At 52.0% G+C, this 19408-nt stretch overlaps 9 protein-coding genes across 9 annotated transcripts; 5 read left to right on the top strand and 4 right to left on the bottom strand.

Moving 5' to 3' along the window:
* Positions 1 to 3: 3 nt before the first annotated feature.
* COCCADRAFT_6096 (uncharacterized protein) lies at positions 4 to 1059 on the top strand (the record flags this gene model as incomplete). Its single annotated transcript, XM_007715356.1, has 3 exons — positions 4 to 142; positions 199 to 424; positions 489 to 1059. 3 exons carry the CDS (start codon positions 4 to 6, stop codon positions 1057 to 1059), a joined length of 936 nt encoding a protein of 311 aa, XP_007713546.1.
* Positions 1060 to 1309: 250 nt separating this feature from the next.
* COCCADRAFT_37881 (uncharacterized protein) lies at positions 1310 to 3152 on the bottom strand (the record flags this gene model as incomplete). Its single annotated transcript, XM_007715386.1, has 5 exons — positions 1310 to 2283; positions 2338 to 2647; positions 2699 to 2746; positions 2826 to 2969; positions 3018 to 3152. The coding sequence occupies 5 exons, from the start codon at positions 3150 to 3152 to the stop codon at positions 1310 to 1312; spliced, it is 1611 nt and encodes a 536-aa protein (XP_007713576.1).
* A 938-nt stretch (positions 3153 to 4090) lies between these two features.
* On the top strand, positions 4091 to 5029 carry COCCADRAFT_27290 (uncharacterized protein; the record flags this gene model as incomplete). The annotated part of the gene is made up of 3 exons (XM_007715366.1): positions 4091 to 4162; positions 4221 to 4657; positions 4720 to 5029. 3 exons carry the CDS (start codon positions 4091 to 4093, stop codon positions 5027 to 5029), a joined length of 819 nt encoding a protein of 272 aa, XP_007713556.1.
* Positions 5030 to 7805: 2776 nt separating this feature from the next.
* On the top strand, positions 7806 to 8063 carry COCCADRAFT_37879 (uncharacterized protein; the record flags this gene model as incomplete). Its single annotated transcript, XM_007715385.1, has 1 exon — positions 7806 to 8063. One exon carries the CDS (start codon positions 7806 to 7808, stop codon positions 8061 to 8063), a length of 258 nt encoding a protein of 85 aa, XP_007713575.1.
* Positions 8064 to 9008: 945 nt separating this feature from the next.
* On the bottom strand, positions 9009 to 10905 carry COCCADRAFT_37878 (uncharacterized protein; the record flags this gene model as incomplete). The annotated part of the gene is made up of 7 exons (XM_007715384.1): positions 9009 to 9047; positions 9113 to 10037; positions 10090 to 10250; positions 10302 to 10521; positions 10571 to 10633; positions 10681 to 10774; positions 10827 to 10905. 7 exons carry the CDS (start codon positions 10903 to 10905, stop codon positions 9009 to 9011), a joined length of 1581 nt encoding a protein of 526 aa, XP_007713574.1.
* Positions 10906 to 12342: 1437 nt separating this feature from the next.
* Positions 12343 to 13433, top strand: COCCADRAFT_99511 (uncharacterized protein; the record flags this gene model as incomplete). Its single annotated transcript, XM_007715383.1, has 2 exons — positions 12343 to 12575; positions 12635 to 13433. 2 exons carry the CDS (start codon positions 12343 to 12345, stop codon positions 13431 to 13433), a joined length of 1032 nt encoding a protein of 343 aa, XP_007713573.1.
* Positions 13434 to 13644: 211 nt separating this feature from the next.
* COCCADRAFT_37876 (uncharacterized protein) lies at positions 13645 to 14871 on the bottom strand (the record flags this gene model as incomplete). The annotated part of the gene is made up of 1 exon (XM_007715382.1): positions 13645 to 14871. The coding sequence occupies one exon, from the start codon at positions 14869 to 14871 to the stop codon at positions 13645 to 13647; it is 1227 nt and encodes a 408-aa protein (XP_007713572.1).
* Positions 14872 to 15965: 1094 nt separating this feature from the next.
* Positions 15966 to 17829, bottom strand: COCCADRAFT_37875 (uncharacterized protein; the record flags this gene model as incomplete). Its single annotated transcript, XM_007715381.1, has 5 exons — positions 15966 to 17089; positions 17142 to 17426; positions 17479 to 17565; positions 17694 to 17738; positions 17799 to 17829. The coding sequence occupies 5 exons, from the start codon at positions 17827 to 17829 to the stop codon at positions 15966 to 15968; spliced, it is 1572 nt and encodes a 523-aa protein (XP_007713571.1).
* A 453-nt stretch (positions 17830 to 18282) lies between these two features.
* On the top strand, positions 18283 to 19283 carry COCCADRAFT_99460 (uncharacterized protein; the record flags this gene model as incomplete). The annotated part of the gene is made up of 2 exons (XM_007715380.1): positions 18283 to 18364; positions 18631 to 19283. The coding sequence occupies 2 exons, from the start codon at positions 18283 to 18285 to the stop codon at positions 19281 to 19283; spliced, it is 735 nt and encodes a 244-aa protein (XP_007713570.1).
* Between the last annotated feature and the right edge of the window lie 125 nt (positions 19284 to 19408).

Raw genomic sequence — 19408 nt, 5'->3', positions numbered from 1 at the left:
ATCATGTCCACAAACAACAATCACGACCTCAGTGCGGAACAACCCCGCGACGCGATCACGGCAGAAGAGATAAATGGCACAGAAACGCCTAATGAACCTCAGTCTACCATGGACGCAGGCCTCCAAAAGCGCCCAAATGCATGTACGTTTCTGAGTTATTCTACCCAAATCACCGAGCAACTTCAACTCACAACACAGTCACAGAACTTATGTCGCAATCCAAGCGACCAAAACCACCTCCAAGTGGCATAGCCGCTGCCGACTCCCCAAGTACCACCAAGCAAGATGCCAAAACCTCAAAACGCTGGGATCCCCGCAACGGACTAGGTGTATACATCGAAACCCCTGAGACAAACCCCGAAGGAAGAATCCTAGAATACGACGATGACTTCGTCGTAATAACGGACAAGTACCCAAAAGCAAGGTCCGTCTGCCTGAGCAATGCCTCCCAGACCCAAATCGATATACAGTGCTAACACACAGTATAGCGTACACCTCCTCCTCATCCCACGAAAACGCACATACTACACCCAACACCCCCTCCACGCCCTCTCCACCGACACCGCCTTCCTCGACACGGTAAGAACACGCACCGTGCGCCTGGTAGAACTAGCAGCCAACGAGCTCCGCCGCCAATACGGCGAATTCAGCGCCTCAGATGCACCCTACAACATCGCTCTCGAATCCCTCATGTCAGGTCCCGATCCACCATCCCCCTCCAAGCGCCCCGCTCTTCTTCCACAAGGTCGCGACTGGACTAGAGAAATAGTAACAGGCGTGCACACGCATCCGTCAATGAATCACCTGCACATTCACGTGTTTAGTCGCGACATGCATTCGCCGTGGATGAAACACAAGAAGCACTATCTTAGTTTCAACACCAGTTTTCTAGTACAATTGCACGAGTTCCCGCTCGAGCAAGGGAGTGAGAGATTTCATCCGGGAGACTGGCCGAGCTGGGACATGAAATGTTGGCGCTGCGGACAGGATTTCAAAAACAAGTTTGCGGTGCTGAAATCGCATTTGGAAGACGAGTTTGAGGAGTGGAAGAAGGAGTGAAACCGTTTCTTATTTTTTTTTCTGTTTGGTGGGGAACACACGTGTTGCTAGATATGGTTCTCGGAACTATCATCGTGTATTATACAACCACATTATCCCCGGGTAAGTAAGAGTTTACAAAGTAGCATATCTTGAGAATCGTTGGGATTGGGGAATATCCGTCCACATAACAAGTACCGTACTGCACTGTGATCACTCCCACTGTCTGCCACTTATACACACATCAGCCAAGAAACGCCGAAACGACTTCTTAGCGTATGACTAGAGTCTTCACAATAGTCGTGTCGATGTCATGCAAGTCGCCCGAGAACTTGCACGAGTCGCCGAAAATACAACTCTTGATACCCTTGGCGTGGTTGATCTTATGCCGAGGCGCAGGGCACCGGTGGCCGTAGATGCACTTGATGTCCTGGCAGATACTACCATGTGCGCAGGGCGCCATGCGCGCTACCAGACGAAGTGTGGCAATCTCGCTTTCCGTGGGCTTGTATGCGTGAAGATGCGTACAAGAATCTCCATATGGACATTCCTTGCGGAGAAAGTGGATGTTGCACAGTTTCATCTTCTTGACGCGGTCAACCTCGGATTTGTCATAGTCCTTGCAGGGTGGGTCGACACGCTGACCTGCGCGGTTGCGGGCAATGATCTCTTCGCGACTGACAGGCCTGTAGGTGGGCGACTTGGAATTTGGGGGTGGAGGAGCCGCAGCTTTAGCGGCGTAGTTCATAGGCGCTGCAATGGGTCTCTGTACGGGCAGACCATCAGAACCCAAGGTTGAAGTCGATGGGGTTCTGGCCATATGGCTCAACACGGCGCCTTTGGGGAGGGGGCTTTCCCAGACCGATGAACTGCTCAGTGGCCGTGTAGGTGCAGGCGCTGGAAACCGAAATGGAAGACCGGTTGGTGTGACGAAGCTGTTTGGGCTACCCTTTGTTTCGGCTCCATTTGCAGCAGGGACAAAAGCTGGCGAAAGGGCTCCCAAAACAGGCCCAGCCCCCCATGATGCGTACTTGGGCTCACGAAAGATGCCGGAAAGCCTCTTCGCCTTGTATGGTAGCGAAACAAGGTCTTTGTCAAAAAGAGGGCCTCCAACGAGTACCACCTTGTCCCGCAAACCCTCTTGATTAGAGTGTTCTTCAAGAAGATGTGTATACCCCTCGTTGTAGGAGCAACCGAAGAATAAACGACAGCAATGGTAATCTCGAAAGTAGAGTTTGAAAGACTCTACGTCTTGTCAGCATCTTGAATTGCTACGAGACGTACACTCAGTATACTCACCAACGATCTTCTCGTTGCTGCAATCATTATGTACCCCTACGTCGACAACATCGAACAATGTCTTGCCCGTTGTGAATCCACGCACAAATTCTTCGAAATATGTAACGTCAGGGATGACACTTGTGCGCACAAGCTCTTCAGCGATGCCTTTGACATTGGCGTAAATCCGACAAACAATGCGCACCCCGAGCGGGGTGGGGTTGCCGGTGTTTTCGCTCTGGTCTTGCATATAGTTTTGGACGGCGGTGTGCAGCTTCGAGGCGGCGCGGCGACCACCGTTTGCACCTTCGCGTACAAACTCATCGAGGAACTGGTGGCTTGATCAGCAAAGTAGATATAGGTTTTCGACTAAAGGACTTACCATCATGTCATCGCCATCGATGAGCACGACAACAAAGGAGTTGTCCACCTGATACTAGCATGTTAGTCTTGTGCTATCATGATTTGCAGATACACTGCTTTCATGCTATTGCCTCGGGCTGACTCACCACTGCCTGCTGTATGTTGCCCGCAAGTCTCTCGTAGTGTTGCTTTTCAGCTAAACATTGAAAGATCCACTCGCGATCGCGGTTACGTTCGGCAAGCATGGCCTGGTTCTGTTGAACAACATATTCGTAGCGGACGAGGAGTTCCTATCAACAAGTCAGGCTGGTTGCAGAACAATTTTCTTGGAGACATGCCGTCATGAATTTGTTCTTCTCCTCTTCTAATTGGTTAAGCTGCTCGAAGCGCTTACTGAGCATGTCTAGATCGTTATCAGTCTGAATCGTCGAGGGAGAAATGATGCCATTGTGGGCATCGAGTGAGAGCGCCATGCTGAGATGGTGGGGTGAGAGGCGCAGGCGATAGAAGGAGGTGTGTATTTATTGCAACGGGGAGGGAGAAAGTTTGTTGTGCGAGGCTGCTGCGCGTGTCAAGGCGAGAAAGTGAGGTAGAGTGTAACAAGGCAACGTGGGACAGGCAGCCGAACGTTCTTTCCACGGTTCACGGGGAAGTGAAAGATGGGCAGGTGTAAACGCGGGTGAGGGGCAGAGCTTTATAGACGCTTCTAGTGGCAATGAAGACGAGATTGAGAATACAAAAGAGTGAAAACAGAAAATAGAAAACAGAAAAAACGAGAAACGGGAAACAGTATTGGGGAGCAAATGCCAGGCACGGTATTGAGGGACAAGCAATAGAAACAGACAACGGAAAACGAAAAACGGTTGACGATTAGTATACCCCTGGAGGGTGTAACCAAGATGCAATGCAAGCTACCGGCAGAAAGGCATTTGTCTATGTATGTACAGTCCATGTCGGTGTCGTTAGGGACAAACGCAACCACTAGGCGCATGAAGCCGCAGGCGAATAGCCGCCGTTGGTAAGCGTTGCATTGGCAGGAATAGGTGGCGTGGTCAGTCTATCCCTTGCGTTTCGGCGCTTAGACATGTGCAAAGAGGCTATATTTTCAAGGCGGCAACGCAGCAAGGCAGATTTGTCATGTTGTGTCGCTATTTGCAAAACATCATGTCAGAAGCGAAGAGAGAAAGATGTCGCGTGTGTGCTAAGAGACATGGGGGTTGGCGGCTGTTATTGCTCATGTCAGCCAACTACCTGACGTCGGCTTTCCGCTGCCGCGGCTGTCGTTACGTTCGCCAAGACCCAACGGCGCCCGGACGTCACTCGCCAGAAGCCACGTTCGAATTCCACCATCTCTCTTCCCACGCCCCTCTTCTCTATTCTTACCATCCCATCCTTTTGCAGCGTCTCCATCATGGTCAATTGGCGATCCTCTACTCTGCTCCTGCTCTCCTTGCGCGCACTTAGTGCCTTTGCCGCAGCTGATGTGAGTTTGATATGTTGTGACGACACATGACATCAGATGGCTAACCACCAATTCTCAGGCTGAAAAGGTCCAAGAGCAAGTCAAGGAGCCGCAGACGCCCAACCTTAATGTCGCCGTCTCCGTCTCATTCCCTCAATCTGAGATTTTTGGCGTGAAGCTCGTCAACGGCCATGCCACCGAGGCGCGTCTTTCCGTCGCCAACAATGAGCCTACGCCCATTGGCGTTTCCGTTGTTGGTGGCTCGCTCGTCTCTGAGGTCGCTGGCAAATCCCAAATCGTCCGCAACCTTACTTCGAAGCGCTACTCGATCGAGATTCCCGCTGGCGCCGAGGAGACTGTTCCTTACAGCTTCACTCTCGACATGCACCCCCAGAACCTACGCTTGGAACTCATTACCGTGTTGAAGGGCGCCAACAATACCGTGTTCACCGTTCCTGCTTACAACGAGACTGTCAGCGTTGTCGAGGCCCCCAACAGCTTCTTTGATCCTCAAATGTACGTTCCCCGCATATCTGCCATGATCTCATAATTGTGCCATAACTAACTTGCGCCTCTAGCCTCTTCCTTTACCTTGTCGTCCTTGGTGCCTTTGGCGGAACCGTCTACTTCATCTACAACACCTGGATCAGTACTTTCTTCCCTCAGAAGAAGGGCCACGGCAAGGGTGGTGAGCGCGCCAGGATGTCTTCGGGCCAGAGCAAGAAGGTCGACCCTGCCGACCAGGTTGCAGTTGTCGGTGCCGATGGTCCCGCTGTCACGTCTGGCGCCAAGGCCTATGACGAGAGCTGGATTCCCGCCTCGCACCTCCAGCGGCCCGAAGCGAAACGCGTCCGCAGCGGCACTCCCAAGGCCAAGCCCAAGGCCTAGATACCTCGAGCATCTAGGATATAAAATGCTTGGAATATTGATGCTATACGAGTGTGGTAGCATGCCAACAAGGCATGCGCATGCATGACATGGTGCAACAGTGTGTTGGCGTTGGTGGCTTTGTATACGGCGATTGCTCTAGACGAGGCTGCCGCATGTTGCAGGGAGGACAAGTTGTCTTGACGAATTGGATATAATGCCGAAAAGATGGATGACTTTGTATATTAGAAAAGTAATATGATACGACATGTTGTACCATGAAAGCAAATGCAAATGTGGATGTGTGTGGATGTCTGGATGTGGGTGCTTGTGGTACAGTTGACTAGGGAGCTGGAAGCTGGAGCTCTCCCACTGGTTCCTACCAAGGCGCCGTGGCTCTTTGTTGTGGTTGGCTCCCACTACACCCTCCAAGCACGCCGCACACTGTGCTTTTTCTGGGGATCTGCATGCAAGCGCTCTACGCAAGAACAACGGACAGATATCAAGTTAGATGGAGGGAATATAGTATGCTGTTGAAAGAAACAAACCGGCATAATCTCGATGCCACAGTCATCGTGCATCAAGCCCACCTTTGTACGTGCAAGATGACCGTTTGGCGTAGCCCCCACGACGAGCCACACCCACCCACCTACCTACCTACCTTATGACCCCTTCACACGGCCATGGCCCACAAAAAAAAGCTTACTACACACTTGCAGCCCCAAGCCTTTTTCGATCATCATTTTACTAGTAGTCCTTTCTTACATGTGATTGAACACATAAATATTAGCACGAAACATTGGCTAACGTAAAGTAAGCAAAAAGGCTTGGCAACAGCCTGCCGCATCTTTTCAAAACGCAGACGGGGCTGACTTTCAAACACGAAAAGATTTGGCAGATACGACTCCTTTCGCACCACCCCACATGCCCACATGCCAAACGGAGGCCCAAGCAGCTGGGTTGCATAAACAGCCTTTTCTTTGGTTCACAGACCATGTTAGATCGAAGGGGGCTTGGTACTATATTACTTAATCTGGGCATATGTGTATGTGTGTGTATGTCTGTGGGTTACAGTAGTAACCGTAGGGTGTTTGTTGCATGAGGCCAAGCAAGCAACAAGGACCCAGTTTAGCTGTCAGAGTGTCAGAGTATTTAAGAATGTGATTAAGAGGGCCACAACTCCTGAAGAAAGGGAGGCGGGGTCCCAGCGTCCTGGCCTCGCACAGAAACAGCTTCAGGTAGTGTATCTTGTGTACCCGCCCACACTATGCGGAGCGGACTTGGCTGGCTTGGCCTCGATTTGGGCGGTAGGAAGGGACGGGGAGGTAAGGTGTATGCGTGTTTGTTCCGTATGTCTTGGTGTTAAAGGGAAAGGGAGAGGGAGGATCGTCGCGTTAGAGGCGGGAGGGGCGTGGGCGTCCGAGATGGTGGGGGGATCTGGGCGATTACTACAATGGGGTTTTTGGAGGGTCAAGTGCAACTGTCATTGTCTGACGTGCGCAAGGTTACTGGACTGGCGGCTGCCAATACGTACGCCTCTTTCTCCCTCCCACCCCCCTCCCACATTGTTCCCCCGCGTAGTCGCATTGCACGTACGTATGCGCGCAACGGCGGTGAGGAATGCATGTGCTGTTTCTGTGTCAGGTTGGGGGGTTGTCCTATGGGAGAGACTGGATCCCATGCAATGCGGGCGTGGGTTTAGACTGGTGGTGGTGGTGTAAAGGCACAGGCTGCGCATCGTCGCATCACGCCTTTGAGATTGAGTGAGCCAAGGAGCCGGGGATGTGTACAGCGGGAGCTAGAGTGTTTTGCAGTATGAGACATGCAGTAGTACGATGGGGAAAGAGGAGAGAGATCAAGATCAAGATAGAGAAACAAGTTGGGAAAAATATCGCAAGACGGAAAAGGTCGCGCCGGTTTTTCCCTCTCTCTCGCCTTGCTCACGCGATGCGGAAATGGTGCCTTGCTCAGGCGGCCGGATATGCTGGGTGCTGGAAGCTAATTCACCGGATAAGGGAAGGAGAGGGATGAGGGGAAAAGGCTGCATACACCGGATATGTCCATCTGCACGCACACACCGGAACCAATACAGGTGGGTGGACGAGGGGGATGGGCCGACTGGGCCCCCATGGTTGGGAAAGCGCGGATTTCTGCGCGACACCGTGTGCAGGCATTGGGTGTATACTAGGTAGTCTGTGGAGTATGGGGGCAAGTCATCGGTAGGTGGGTTGCATGTGGGGTGACCTATAACCTTTTGGCCGCCATAAGTGTGGTAGCTCCAAACGGTGTGGCCTTCACATCACATGTCATATCCGGCCCAGTTAACCTCGCCTGTGCATGGCACACTAGAACCGGGGCGCCGGCTCGTGACTCTGGCGCGGGCTTTACGCCGAGGATGCGGAAACAGATCGTGTGTGTCGGCGGTGGGTCAAGGGTAATGGGCGGACGGACGAGCTGGAGGGTGAGTCAAGATTGGATCGACTCACCAATATATAATATGATCAGCCCTCGTCTCCCCTACCCTATCTAGCTTGCTTTTTATCCTCTCTCCCTGCAACCCACTACGTACGACTCACACTCAAATAACATCATCGAGTGCCCAAAGGCCCGAATAGCGGAATCCACTACCCTCCATCAATCAACCACCATCAACGTCACCCTTTTCTCGAAAATACCTCTACCACACCCAAGCACACTCACATATTAAACGCGCATTCATCTACTACTCCAACGATACCAACCTCAATCTTTTGTATCCCACACAAGGCCTAGACCGCCACTCTCTCAACCACACATCATGCCTCCGATCAGCCAGTTCCCCCCCGCCCGCGTCTTCCTCAAGACCGCGACTTCATCCACACCCACACCCTCTCCCATTTCAATCACAACCAGCGTCAACTCAGCCGCCCGCAAGTCGTCTCTGACTTCGCCCATCAGCCCACGCTACACCATCTCCATGTCGCCCCACCAACAACAGTCCATGTCGCAAATGTTCTCCTCCCAAAGACAAGTCATGCCGAGACCAGGCGATGCCATCCGGAGAGTCACAAACTGAAGAATCCCTCTCTTTCTTCATTTGCTTTTTTGATCTCCTGTACTTGAAGCGAGAAACATTTCCATGACATATCCCACCCCTCCTCCTTTCTCGCGGCGCGGACGCTGGTCGTTTTGTGTGTGTGCAGTTGCCAACGTCATTTTATCAGCGCGAATAGAACTTGGACGTTTTGGCGAACAAAAAAAGGAATTCCCCTCAAAAAAAGAAGGGGAGAGACGACCACTTGGAGGGGTACAAAAGGCGCCAGGAGTGTTTCGGTTCTTTTTCATTGGGTTTGCTTCTTTTATTCGACATTGCGATGTTCGGAAATGGGCGAGACCTATGGGTTCTCTCGTTGCAAGGGGTGGGTACTATGATCTGGAATGATCTGGTCTGGATGGACCCCCACCCCGCCCACTCTCTCTCTGAGAATGCACATCTGGAGATGCCAGATATGACTTTAGAGTACTGCCCTCAAGGGTATACAAATTAAGAAATGTAAAACTTTCTAAAACATTGGAAACTTTTAGTCGTGTGAATGTGATCTAGCCAAGAGTCCCCTCGTGTCGTTGTCCTCTTTGTGTTGTTTTGTATGCGGCCGCTAGGCTTCTCGAAGCTGGGCTCACGGACCACGATTTAGATGAGTAAGGTTATGTACTACTTCTTAGTTTAAAAGTACTTCTTGGGTATTCTTGGAGATGCTATTAGCCTACATGAGGTTGATGAACGAGTTGCAACATGTAGATTACTGGTACTTCTTCTATCCTGTAATACTGGGCTCCCATGAGAACTTCCTCGCAACACGGCAAACACCACAGCATAGAGCAAAACCATCGATTGTACGAAAAGAAACCGTGCATATATGAACCATGTGTACGTAAGCGCATGAATATACCACATTCCATCCGTGTCTTGTGTATAGTCTCCCACATCGCACTTCCACTTCGCATCCACGTCATCTCGCCTCTAACCGGAGATTTTCTTTCCAAAAGAACTTCTAGCAATCTATTCCACACTGTCAACGAAAACCCTATACCCACCAACACACAAAAACAAAAGAATAAACCTACCAAACTCCTAAACCTCTTTCCATACACATACGCCGGAATCGTAAGCATGCAAATACCCAAATTGATAAGCGTAATACCATCAAACACCGCCCTCGGCCCCACCTTGGCCATGATACCATTTGCATACGTCGTCGCGATGAACGTGAACACAGCCTTTGTAAAGTTAATAGTGACAAACGCCTGGTTAGCATCGCGGGGGTGGCAATCAATGACGTAAGTCAGACTTGCCGTCGAAGCAAACGGCACAGACAACGAGTGAATCGACATGAAGACAAGGGGCCACACCATCGGCAAGCCTCGCGACACACTAATTCCAAAGCCCAGGAAACCGACTGTTGCAAAGATGGTGGCGGGGATCATGAGCGTAAGGCGGAACTCGGGCTCGAAGACGCCTTTGTTGCGGCGTGCCATGAACTTTGCAATTGCATCGGCAGTCCAGCCGGAGAGCGGCGAGCCGATGAGAGAAACAGCGAGGAGAGGAAGATTGGTTAGGCCGACTTGGGCGGGGTTCAGCAAGTAAGGGGGTGCGGAGAAGACGCCGACGGAGAGGACGGAGATGGTCAGGAGCCAGGTAAAGTATGATCCGTACACGATGGTGCTGAACAACACAGCAGGGTAAGCGATCAGGGGCACAGGCTTCCATGCGTTCTTCCAGAAAGATTCAGGCGACATGCGACCGCGAAAGATCGCGAGTTGGCTTTTATATGCATGCTTGGGCTCATCGCGTTCAGCCATGGATTCAGCAATGGAATCGTCGTCTTTTCCACCAAACCCGGGCTTCCCAGGCGTGGGGCGTGGACCGTAGTATGTAGTTTCTACAATCAAAAAGTATATGCCGAGGAGAATGGGTATGAAGATGAGCGCTGAGATACCAAAGGTGGCTTCGAAGGAGACGTTTTCAATAATTGCGCCGGCGATGACTTGACTGGATGATTATCAGCCGGGTACACAGGTTCGGGATTGCAAGAGAAACGTACCCAAGCAGCACTCCAGCAGACAACATGCAACCCCATACTGCAATACGTGTGCCTCGCTGATGGACAAAGTACATGTCTGATACCGTTGACGTGACAAGCGTCTCGAGAGGAGCCGACGCAATACCCTGTATGACACGCATAACGGCGAGGGAAACAAATGACTATGCTGAAGTAAGTCGATGACCGAACGACTGCTTTGCATTCCAACATACCTTGGCAAAGAATCCCCAAACGTTAGTAGCGAGGAGAACCACTGTCGAAATAACGAAGAATGGACGCTTGCCCCAGATGTTTGCTCCAGCAGCGGTAAAGAACGTGGTGAAGCCGATCCAGAAAGCGAGAAATCCGATGATGAGACTCGAAACCATGTCAATACTGACGTTGTACTTCTTTGCGAGAAGAGGGAGACCGGGTGTCACCATTGGTCCGAGGCTATGCTGGTATCAGTATGTGAAGAACAGATCATGATTGAAGAACTTACGCTGTTGTCACGCCGGAGCTGAAAGCAAGAAGAACCATGATGCACTCCTTTCTTATTGGCGACCTGGACTCGTCAATGGAGGTCGAAATACAAGCACAAACAAGGCTTACCAGTTCAATGGATCGTTTGGACTGTCTGATGGCTGTGGTTGTAAGATAATGTCCCCATCGCGCTTCAAGTAGCTCGAGTCGACTTTCGAATCGACTGGCACGCAGTCAGCATTGTCTACTTCAGACACGCAACTTGTCAAGCTCACCAGATGAGCCAGAGTCATTGATGGTCGACGTCCCAGGGGGAGCCGCCATATGAGGGTCATCAAGAACACCGAAACCCATACTGACTATCTGCTAACAACAATAGTTACCTCGTAGCGAAATAGAAGAAGAAGAAATGCTGCCAGCAGCTTGTCAAAAAGAAAAAAGACGACTTGCGTCTAAGAAAATAGAAATAAAAGATACACAACGGACGAGACAAGCACCATGAACAACGAGACCGGCTCTACTATTCCATCTGGGCCCTCCCGCCTTATCACCTCAGGCCATCCCCACGCACGCACACACACACATACAGCACCAAAACGGTCAGGGCAGAACCTAGAGTCCACGAAACTAGGCTGAAGCACCCCAAGGGACGATCTCTCGTCAATCATGATCGTCCTTTAGCGATAATCGCTAGAAAGTCAACTGCCGGTGACATGGGCTTTGTTGGGGAGCCACCAGGGATTAGCCGTCTCCAACGCACTTTGTGTTTCAGTACGTCAGAACATTCTGCGGGAAAGCAGCCTAGATGGCCACACGGTTTAAGCCACGGCACGCGTAGGCTTGTCCTGCAAAACATCACTTCGGCAGTTGCTTTGTAACGGTGAGGCATCCAATGGGGTTGTGAGCGTTGGATGTCAAAGCTTCCAGGTATCGAATGCGATTGTCGTTGCAAGTTGATGCAACGTTCCACCCCTGCTTTAAGCCGCATCCTAGGGCAGCGGCTACAAAAACTTGGCTCCAATATATCCTTATGGAATTCGATCCTGCATATTTTTGCAAATCTCTGGGGTAAATAAGTACTGCAGGATTGCGGGTAGCGCCAAAGGGTTCATGTTGATCTGGATTGGGGGTGGCGTGTTAATGGAGCAACTTTCTTGATGCGAAACACATGGCAGATCTTGTATCTGCGAAAGGTGTTCCAGAAGACCATGGGCCAAACCCGGGGAGTCAAGCATCAAAAGGCATTCGTAATCATCACAGAGCTATTTCTGTGTCTTTAAACTAGTTGCCAAGATACAGAATACGGGGAGATAAAAGATGTCCAAGAATTGATCATCGGCAATACTTGTGTCATTGCCAGTAGTACTTATGCGCACAGAGGCATTGGTAAGAAACCGCATGGCTATGGTACGAGGTACTTCTCCAGGGGTCTCAAACGGCATTGAGACACGAACTGAGAAAAAATGTGGGTGCAGAAGACGGCTATTTGTGCAATCGAAAGTGCATCAAGACTATGTACGTTGAGAGTCCGCGGACGCATGACTGTCACGTCTGCCAAATGCGGAATGGCTCCCGACGTCATGGCCATCGTGGGGGAGCGAGAACATACCCCGCTACAAGTCGCATCGCCTTTTCAATTGGAAGAAAAGAATGCCATCATCGACCACAAATTACCATTTAGCCGCAGTACAGCCGTAGAAAGACGACTTTATAGACTGAACTGAGGCTTCCAATTCATCTCAAACTGCTTTCTCATATCACCCTCGTCAGACTTGATAAACACAATCAGAAATGGCAATTGGAATCGCACTCATCGGCAGTGGCATCTTCGCCAAAGAAGAACACCTCCCAGCCATCCAAGATGCCCCCGTCTTGAGTCTAAAAGCAGTCTACTCGCGCTCCCTCAAATCAGCCCAATCCCTCTCCGAAAAGCTTTCAGGCATAGATCTATACAGCGACGACCAAGACGGAAAGAAATTTGACGACTTGCTAAAACGAGACGACATCAAAGGCGTGGTAATCGCGTGAGTACAACATATCCCAATTGTAACCTACCAATTCTAACGTACGAGAAAACAAAAAGTCTACCCATCCCCGCCCAACCAGACTACATCAAAAAAGCCCTGGCAGCCGGAAAACACGTCTTCGCCGAGAAACCCATAGCCAAGGACCTCAGCACCGCCTCCTCCCTCCTCGCCTGGACTTCCAATTCCGCCAACACATCCGCCACCTACACCGTAGCCGAGAACTTCCGCTTCATCGACTCGTACATCTGGGCCTCGCAGCAACTCGCCTCTCTCGGCCGAGTGCTTAGTTTCCGCGTTCGCGTCATGTTCCCTGTCCCCGTCGGCAGCAAGTACTACGAGACGGAGTGGCGCAAGAAGCCCGAGCACCAAGGCGGCTTCGTACTAGACGGTGGTATCCATTTTGTAGCTGCTACCCGCTTGCTGTTGCAAGGTGCCGGACAGAAGGTTAAGCGGGTTAGTGCCTTTACGGCGCAATTGCAGGAGCATCTTCCGCCTCTGGATACGCTGAATGCGGTTTTACAGCTTGAGAATGGCTGTTCGGGCACTCTGTCTATTTCTGTGGGGACGACGGATAAAGGGTCCGAGTATGTGGTTGCGTGTGAGAAGGGTGTGGTGACGGTTTCGCGGGGCAAGGTTGTGGTTAAGAGACAGGGGGAGGAAGAGGAGCAGACCAAGGAGTTTCCGGATGAGGGGAATGGCGTGAAGCAGGAGATTAAGGCTTGGGCGAAGAGTTTGGAGGAGGGGAAGCGGAATGAGATGCAGAGTCCCGAGGAGGCTTTGAAGGATTTGGAGATTTTGGAGAGTTGCTTGAAGAGTGGGGAGCAGAGTGGTACACCGATTGATGTGAAGCAGTAAAGTTGATGTGTGATAGGAAAAACGCAGTGTCAGAGCATACTTCCTTGTAGATAGTCTGTCATCAAATATATATGCCAACTCCATTTTTTCGGTTTACTAATAATCAAGTATATTTCCCAAGAAGCTGTTTTTTTTTGACATGTAATTCTAACATACCGTGTATATTTTCAAACACCCCAGTATTAGCCCATCAACATCATACATACCCACCTCAACTCATAAGCCCATGGACCTGCTCCCCACTCAACGTAGCCCTCGCAGCAGGCCTCTTCCCCGCCATCTTCTTCGACGTCGGCACACTCGTCCTCCTCGCACCACCACCACCACCACCATTCCCCCGCGCCATCTGCGCCTCAACCGCAGCCTCATGCTCAATCTTACTCACCGCCCTCGTAATAGCCATGCTATACCCGCCAATCCAATCGCTCCAGCTCTGCTTCCCCCCACGATTATCCACCGCAACTTCGAGATTCGAACTCATGCTGCGCTGGGGCCGCGTCTTGGACGCTGGCACTCTTGTCGTTGTTGATGCTGAAGATGGAGATGGGGCTTCTTGCGTTGCGCGAGCGGCAGCGGCGGCAGCACGACGTTGTTCGAGGAATGAACGAGCGACGTTTTGGGCGGCTGAGACGCCGGATTTGATTGTTTGGACGTCTTCGAGGTTGACTGAGGCGGGGATCGGGATGCGGTAGCTGCCGCTGAGAGTGACTTGTCGCTCTGTGCCTCCGTTGCTGGCGCGTCGGGGGATTTCCTCGACGTACTCGGTCTCGTCGGATTTGGCACGCCGGGTTCTGGGGCGGTAGTGCTCGAGGTCTTGACGGGCGACTTCGAGTTCGCCTTCTAGACGGACGAGTTCTTCGTCTGCGTCTTCTTCGTCGTCGACGACTTCTTGGACTCTTGCATTGTTAATGCTTGCGTCACTTGTGTTCGTGTTGGTGCGAGTGAGTTGAACAGTAGTAGTTGAAGCCTTTCGTCCTTTGCCTCTTCGCCGGGGTGAGCGGCCTGAGCGGGCGTCTGAAATCGCGCCTGTCTTGTACAACTTCTCGACCTTTGCTTCTAGCTCCCTGACTCGTGCCTTCAGGGCTTCAAGCTCGGAGGAAGAAGGGCTCCCTTTCGATATGTTGGTGCGAGTCGGGGACGGTGGGGTGCTAATAGGGGTTGAGGTGGGACTTTTGTTGAGTTTCCTGGGCTTTCTTCTCGGGGTCTTTGCTTCGGCTACAGCTGTATCAACTGAGGGTCGAACTGCTGCTGGTGCAGTTTTCTTTGCTGGTGAAGTCGATGCTCTCGCTACTTTCCCTTTTGGCAAAACGACACCTCCCGCGGAGCCAGCCCTTCCTTGCTCAGCCTGACTGGGCGGAGTGCCTTTCCGGGACCTCGTCTGCTTTGCGGGTGTTGCTGGCTTTGCACTTGGCCCTGGTGATGCGGACTTGGAACCCATGATGCCGCTTGTCGTCTCTATCTTTCTGATACAGTACTAGTGTACATCCACACAAATAGACTTTCAACTCAGGGTTCAAACACAAGACAAGCAGGGGTCCTTGATGTCGTCGAGTTGGAAACACCACTCAAATGTACATGTTCTTGATGTAAAGGGGCTGTGTGATGAATTGCAGTTTTGGGGAATGTCAGGAAATGGAGTTGGTGATTCGGTTGCTATTAAAGCAGGATGTCGGAGTTGGAACACAGACTCAGCGCATCTGACGTATGGTGGCGGACAGACCAGGATCATGCATGATCGAACCCTGTCGGATAGCGGCGATCATCGTGCCTTAGTGCTACGACTCAACGTTATCTGCAAACCATCTCACTAAACCATTACAATTACATCTGTATACATTAGTGGGGCGTACCATTCTTTGGTATGGGGTTTATCTGTGTCCAATTACTTACCATGACCGTCACGATAGTATGCAGACCTAAGGCAGCGTGCACGCAATGTTTCCAGACCTGAATACAAGCAAGCTCAAAATGATGTGTCTGAGTGGAGTGGATGATCCTTTCATAATCTAGTCGCAGCTAAATACATGTTTACACACTCTTCTCATGTCATACCGAACAAAAAGGTCCATCATAGGAAACCGACTAGTGAGCATGGCTCATCCATACCAACAGTCGAACCGCATGCAAGGGGAATATTGGGGAAAATATGGCATGTCCTGTGTTCTACCGGATCCGCAGGGTCCAAGAGGAAAGACCAATACTTTTGTAGACGAGAAGCGTCAAGGAGATAACCTCGTTATCGGGTGTAAAGGAAAGAAAGCTCATAATACGTCCCAGCGGTTGAGCAGCCACGGGGCGCCTTGCAAATCACGCTTGGATGAACAAGGCCGTCGAAGCATAAGGCAAAAGACCATGTAGTGCACGGATGCAACAATACGAAGGACCGCCCAACAAATCATAGCTGCGGTAGACAGCACAGGCCTAGAAAGCAAAGGACTCCACCACGCCATTTTAAATGCGCTGCGATCATCCGGATATAATATCAGGGCCAGACGGAATGCCGGGCCAGCCTTAGGCAGTGGATACGCCTACCTAAGACGCAATTGCGCGAGCTGGCGCGCCTCCACCGCGGCGGTTGTTCTTGACATTCTTAGTCGGTTTGGTGACGGTGCTCCAGCCATCCTCATCCATGGTCTCGGTGGTGGTAGCCGGTGTAGCAGGGGTGTTGGACTGTCTCCTCCATGAACCTGCCTCAGACTTTGGTGGGTCACGGACAACCTCTTGTGGCTTGACAGCCTTGTCTTGAACAATCTCGCCCTGGGCGTCCTCGTCTTGACCGGCCGAGCTACCCTCATCAACACGCTGGAGAATCTCGAAGTTGGCCTTGGGCTTTTCCTCTGTGCTGTTCTCGTCCTTCCTGGTAGGGGTAGGCTGTGCTGAATCTTTGGGCGCGGCCTTCTCGGCAGCTTCCTTTGCCTTGCGCTCTTCCTTGGCCTTCTCATCGGCCTCCTTCTTCTGACGGAGGGCCAATTGCCTCTTCTCTTCAACCTCCCTTTCGCGCGCAGCAGTGTCAATGGGACGGGCAGCACCGAAGGGGTTGGGCTTGTCTGAAGGAGTGGAGGATTCGGGGCTTGGCTGGGCCTCGGAGACTGTTCGCTTAGCCAGGTTCAGGCGGGGTCTGCCTGCAGGAGCAGCAGGCGCAGGTGCTGGCGAAGATGGTGTGCTGACATCGGGTGTCGATGTAGGTGATTTGACTGGCGCATCGGGGCGCATACGGGACCGCCACTGGTTGTCGGCCTCTGCAGCAGTAGGCTGCCTCTCAACATGCGGTCTCTCCTGGAACTCACGGCGGGGTCCGCGTGAGCCCTCGGTGCCTTGACCTTCACCCCAAGCTGGGGACTGTCTGCGTCCCTCACGGGGTGTTCCTTCGAAGCCTCGCGTGCGGCCGCTCTCACTGGGAGAAGGTGCAGCAGCTGGAGAGAGAGGGCCGCGGCGCTCCCAGTTGCCAAAATCACGAGACTTACCGTCACTCTCGAATGGAGGTGGGCGGCGACGTTCGCTGCGTTCGCCACCAGTATCTGATCCTGCGTCGAAGCCACGGTCGCGACCCGCGCCGAAACCACCACGTCCTGAGTTGCTGCGCTGGCCTGGAAGGTCGGGGAGTGGTCCCTTGCGAGTCCAGTCAGAGATATCGCGGGCCTCTGGGCGGTCCTTGGCTATTATGATGTCAGTAGGTTTTCCAGATGGTAGAATGGGTGTGCAGCGTACGAGGCTCAGCAACGCTGACGCGAATATTTCTGCCCTGGAATGATGTGCCAGAGAGATCAAGAGCCTTCTTCAGTCCATCTACACTGCCGAACTCAACATATCCAAAGCCCTTTGGCTTTCGGTCCAGCTTGTCCTCGACAATGCGTACGTTGGTGACTTCGCAGTCGGCGAAGAAGTCAGTTACGTCACCCTCGGTGGCGTCGAAGGAGAGGTTGCCCAAGTGAGCGGTGTACGGGGGCTTGGATGGGAGAGGAAGAGCCTCGCGAGTTGCGAATCCGCGGTCAGCTGCAAGAGTTGTTAGCGCATGCAGGACAAAGTCTTGCAGACGTTTACCCACCGAAGCTACCACCGCGGTCACCACCGAAGCCACCTCCAGATCCGAATGTGGGCCTGTCACCTCCATATCCGGAGCGGCCGCCAGCACCTACGGCAACGTCAGCATGCGGAATGAGGCATATTTGCGCCGCGAGTGTCGGCGGGGTATATTTTACCAGTGCCTGCAAAAAAGTTAGTACTCGAGGTTACTGCAGAGTGCGACATGGCGAAACTCACCTGGCATTGGCGCATCCTCCATCTCGTCAGCCCATGATCCCAGCGCTGCGTTCAGTCAGTCCTCTGTGGCGCCTGGGGCGGGTCGGTGAAGGGGGAGGGGCGTACTCTGATCTCCCAGGAAGTCTCCCAGGGACATCTTCTGCTGTTCCTTCTTCTTGGGCGCTGCAAAAAACCACCGTTAGCCATTTGCGTCTCTTTTGTCGTCGCAGTACAAAGCGGGGCAAAAAAAGCCGGCTCGCGAGCGACGGCCGCACTTTGCGCAGCCCAAGGCAACTCACCCATGATTGCGGGTTAGCAGACTACGCGCGTAAGGATTTTTTCCGCGCGCTGTCTGGTTCGAGTGCTAAGAGCGTCTTCTACTCTGGGTCGGGGTTGTTCTTCTGGCTGCGGGGGTGTGTCCGTAGTTTCGTGTGTGGGGTGAGTTCTTCTTTCCCGAACGGAAATCTTAAGCTGTGCGTCCGTTGGGCCTCGCTTATGTCATCCCCAAAATCCATTTCACATCCATGCAACTGCGCAAGCCGCTTCTAGATCCCTACTGTCTCGTCTTGCCCTGCATCGCCTCCTTGTGTGTCGCATCCATGCGAGAGCGATGACCAGCAAACATGACCCAGCCCAGGTCACACAGCCTCTCGAGGTTGCCAGACAGGCCGCCTTGGTCGGTGGAGCCTCAGGTACGTATTTGCTCGACTCATTTCTTGACGTAATCTCGTCTGTTGTACGCTTGCGACTTTGCCATCGTGGCTGTCCCATCAGACATCGAGACACGAACTATCCCTTGGGATTCTCGCCTTGCCATTTCCCTTACTCTATGCATACACATTATCCCCGGATCGGGACAATGACACAAATATCATGTTTTGCTTTTCTCTTCTACCATTCAACTTAATTCCAGCCCAACTCTATTTAGGGAAATGCGCACACAACTAATCTAGTACAGCAATTCCCGGTACGGTAATCGGTGCTTTATACGGCACAGTCCGCACCCAGACACCCGTCTTGTTTTCCATCGCATCAGGAGCCCAGTGGTTCGCCCTTGGATCAACGTTCTGGGGTTTCCGTACCTCACTCCTCAACCAGAATGGTCTCCTGAACTGGTGGAACCTTACTCGAGGTGCCCCCATCTACCCTCGTGATGACCTGAATCCATCTCCCTTGGAAAAAGTCCGCGCCTCTACCATTGCCGGAGGATCAACCGGCTTCACTCTTGGTTTCTTGTTTCGAGGTCCCCGAAACGTTATCCCCGGAACCATAGTATTCAGTTTAGTAGGCTGGCTAGGACAGAACGGGTACAACTACCTGGATGCGAGAAACTCTGGGCAACTTCAGGAACTGGCCGAATTAAAAGCTAAGGGTGAAGAAAGGCCAAAGGAGACGCTAATGGACAAAATCGCAAAGAGCTGGTGGAGTCCAATGCAAGTCTTGAGCGATGAGGACTACGAGAAGATGATGCAAGAGAAGCTGTTGAGAGTTGAAGCCGACATTGCTATGATCGACGATAAGATTGCGGCGCTGAGAAAACAGGCGGTTGAGAGGGAGGTGCAACAGCATCAGATCAAGCATGTACATGAGCAGGGCAAGATTTCCAAGTGAAGTACTTATCCCGCTCTGGGTCTTTGAATATCTGATTTAGAATTCATATTGTAAGATACTTTGATTTGGAAAATTGGAAAACAGTACTTTTACCACGACATCCACAGACGAAACCCCTTATCTGA

This window comes from Bipolaris zeicola (genome assembly GCF_000523435.1).
Source record: "Bipolaris zeicola 26-R-13 unplaced genomic scaffold scaffold_104, whole genome shotgun sequence".
In the NCBI taxonomy this organism is placed as follows: Eukaryota; Fungi; Ascomycota; class Dothideomycetes; order Pleosporales; family Pleosporaceae; genus Bipolaris; species Bipolaris zeicola.
The sequence above is the reverse complement of the archived record's forward strand: the minus strand, read 5'-3'. Positions and strand labels throughout refer to the sequence as shown.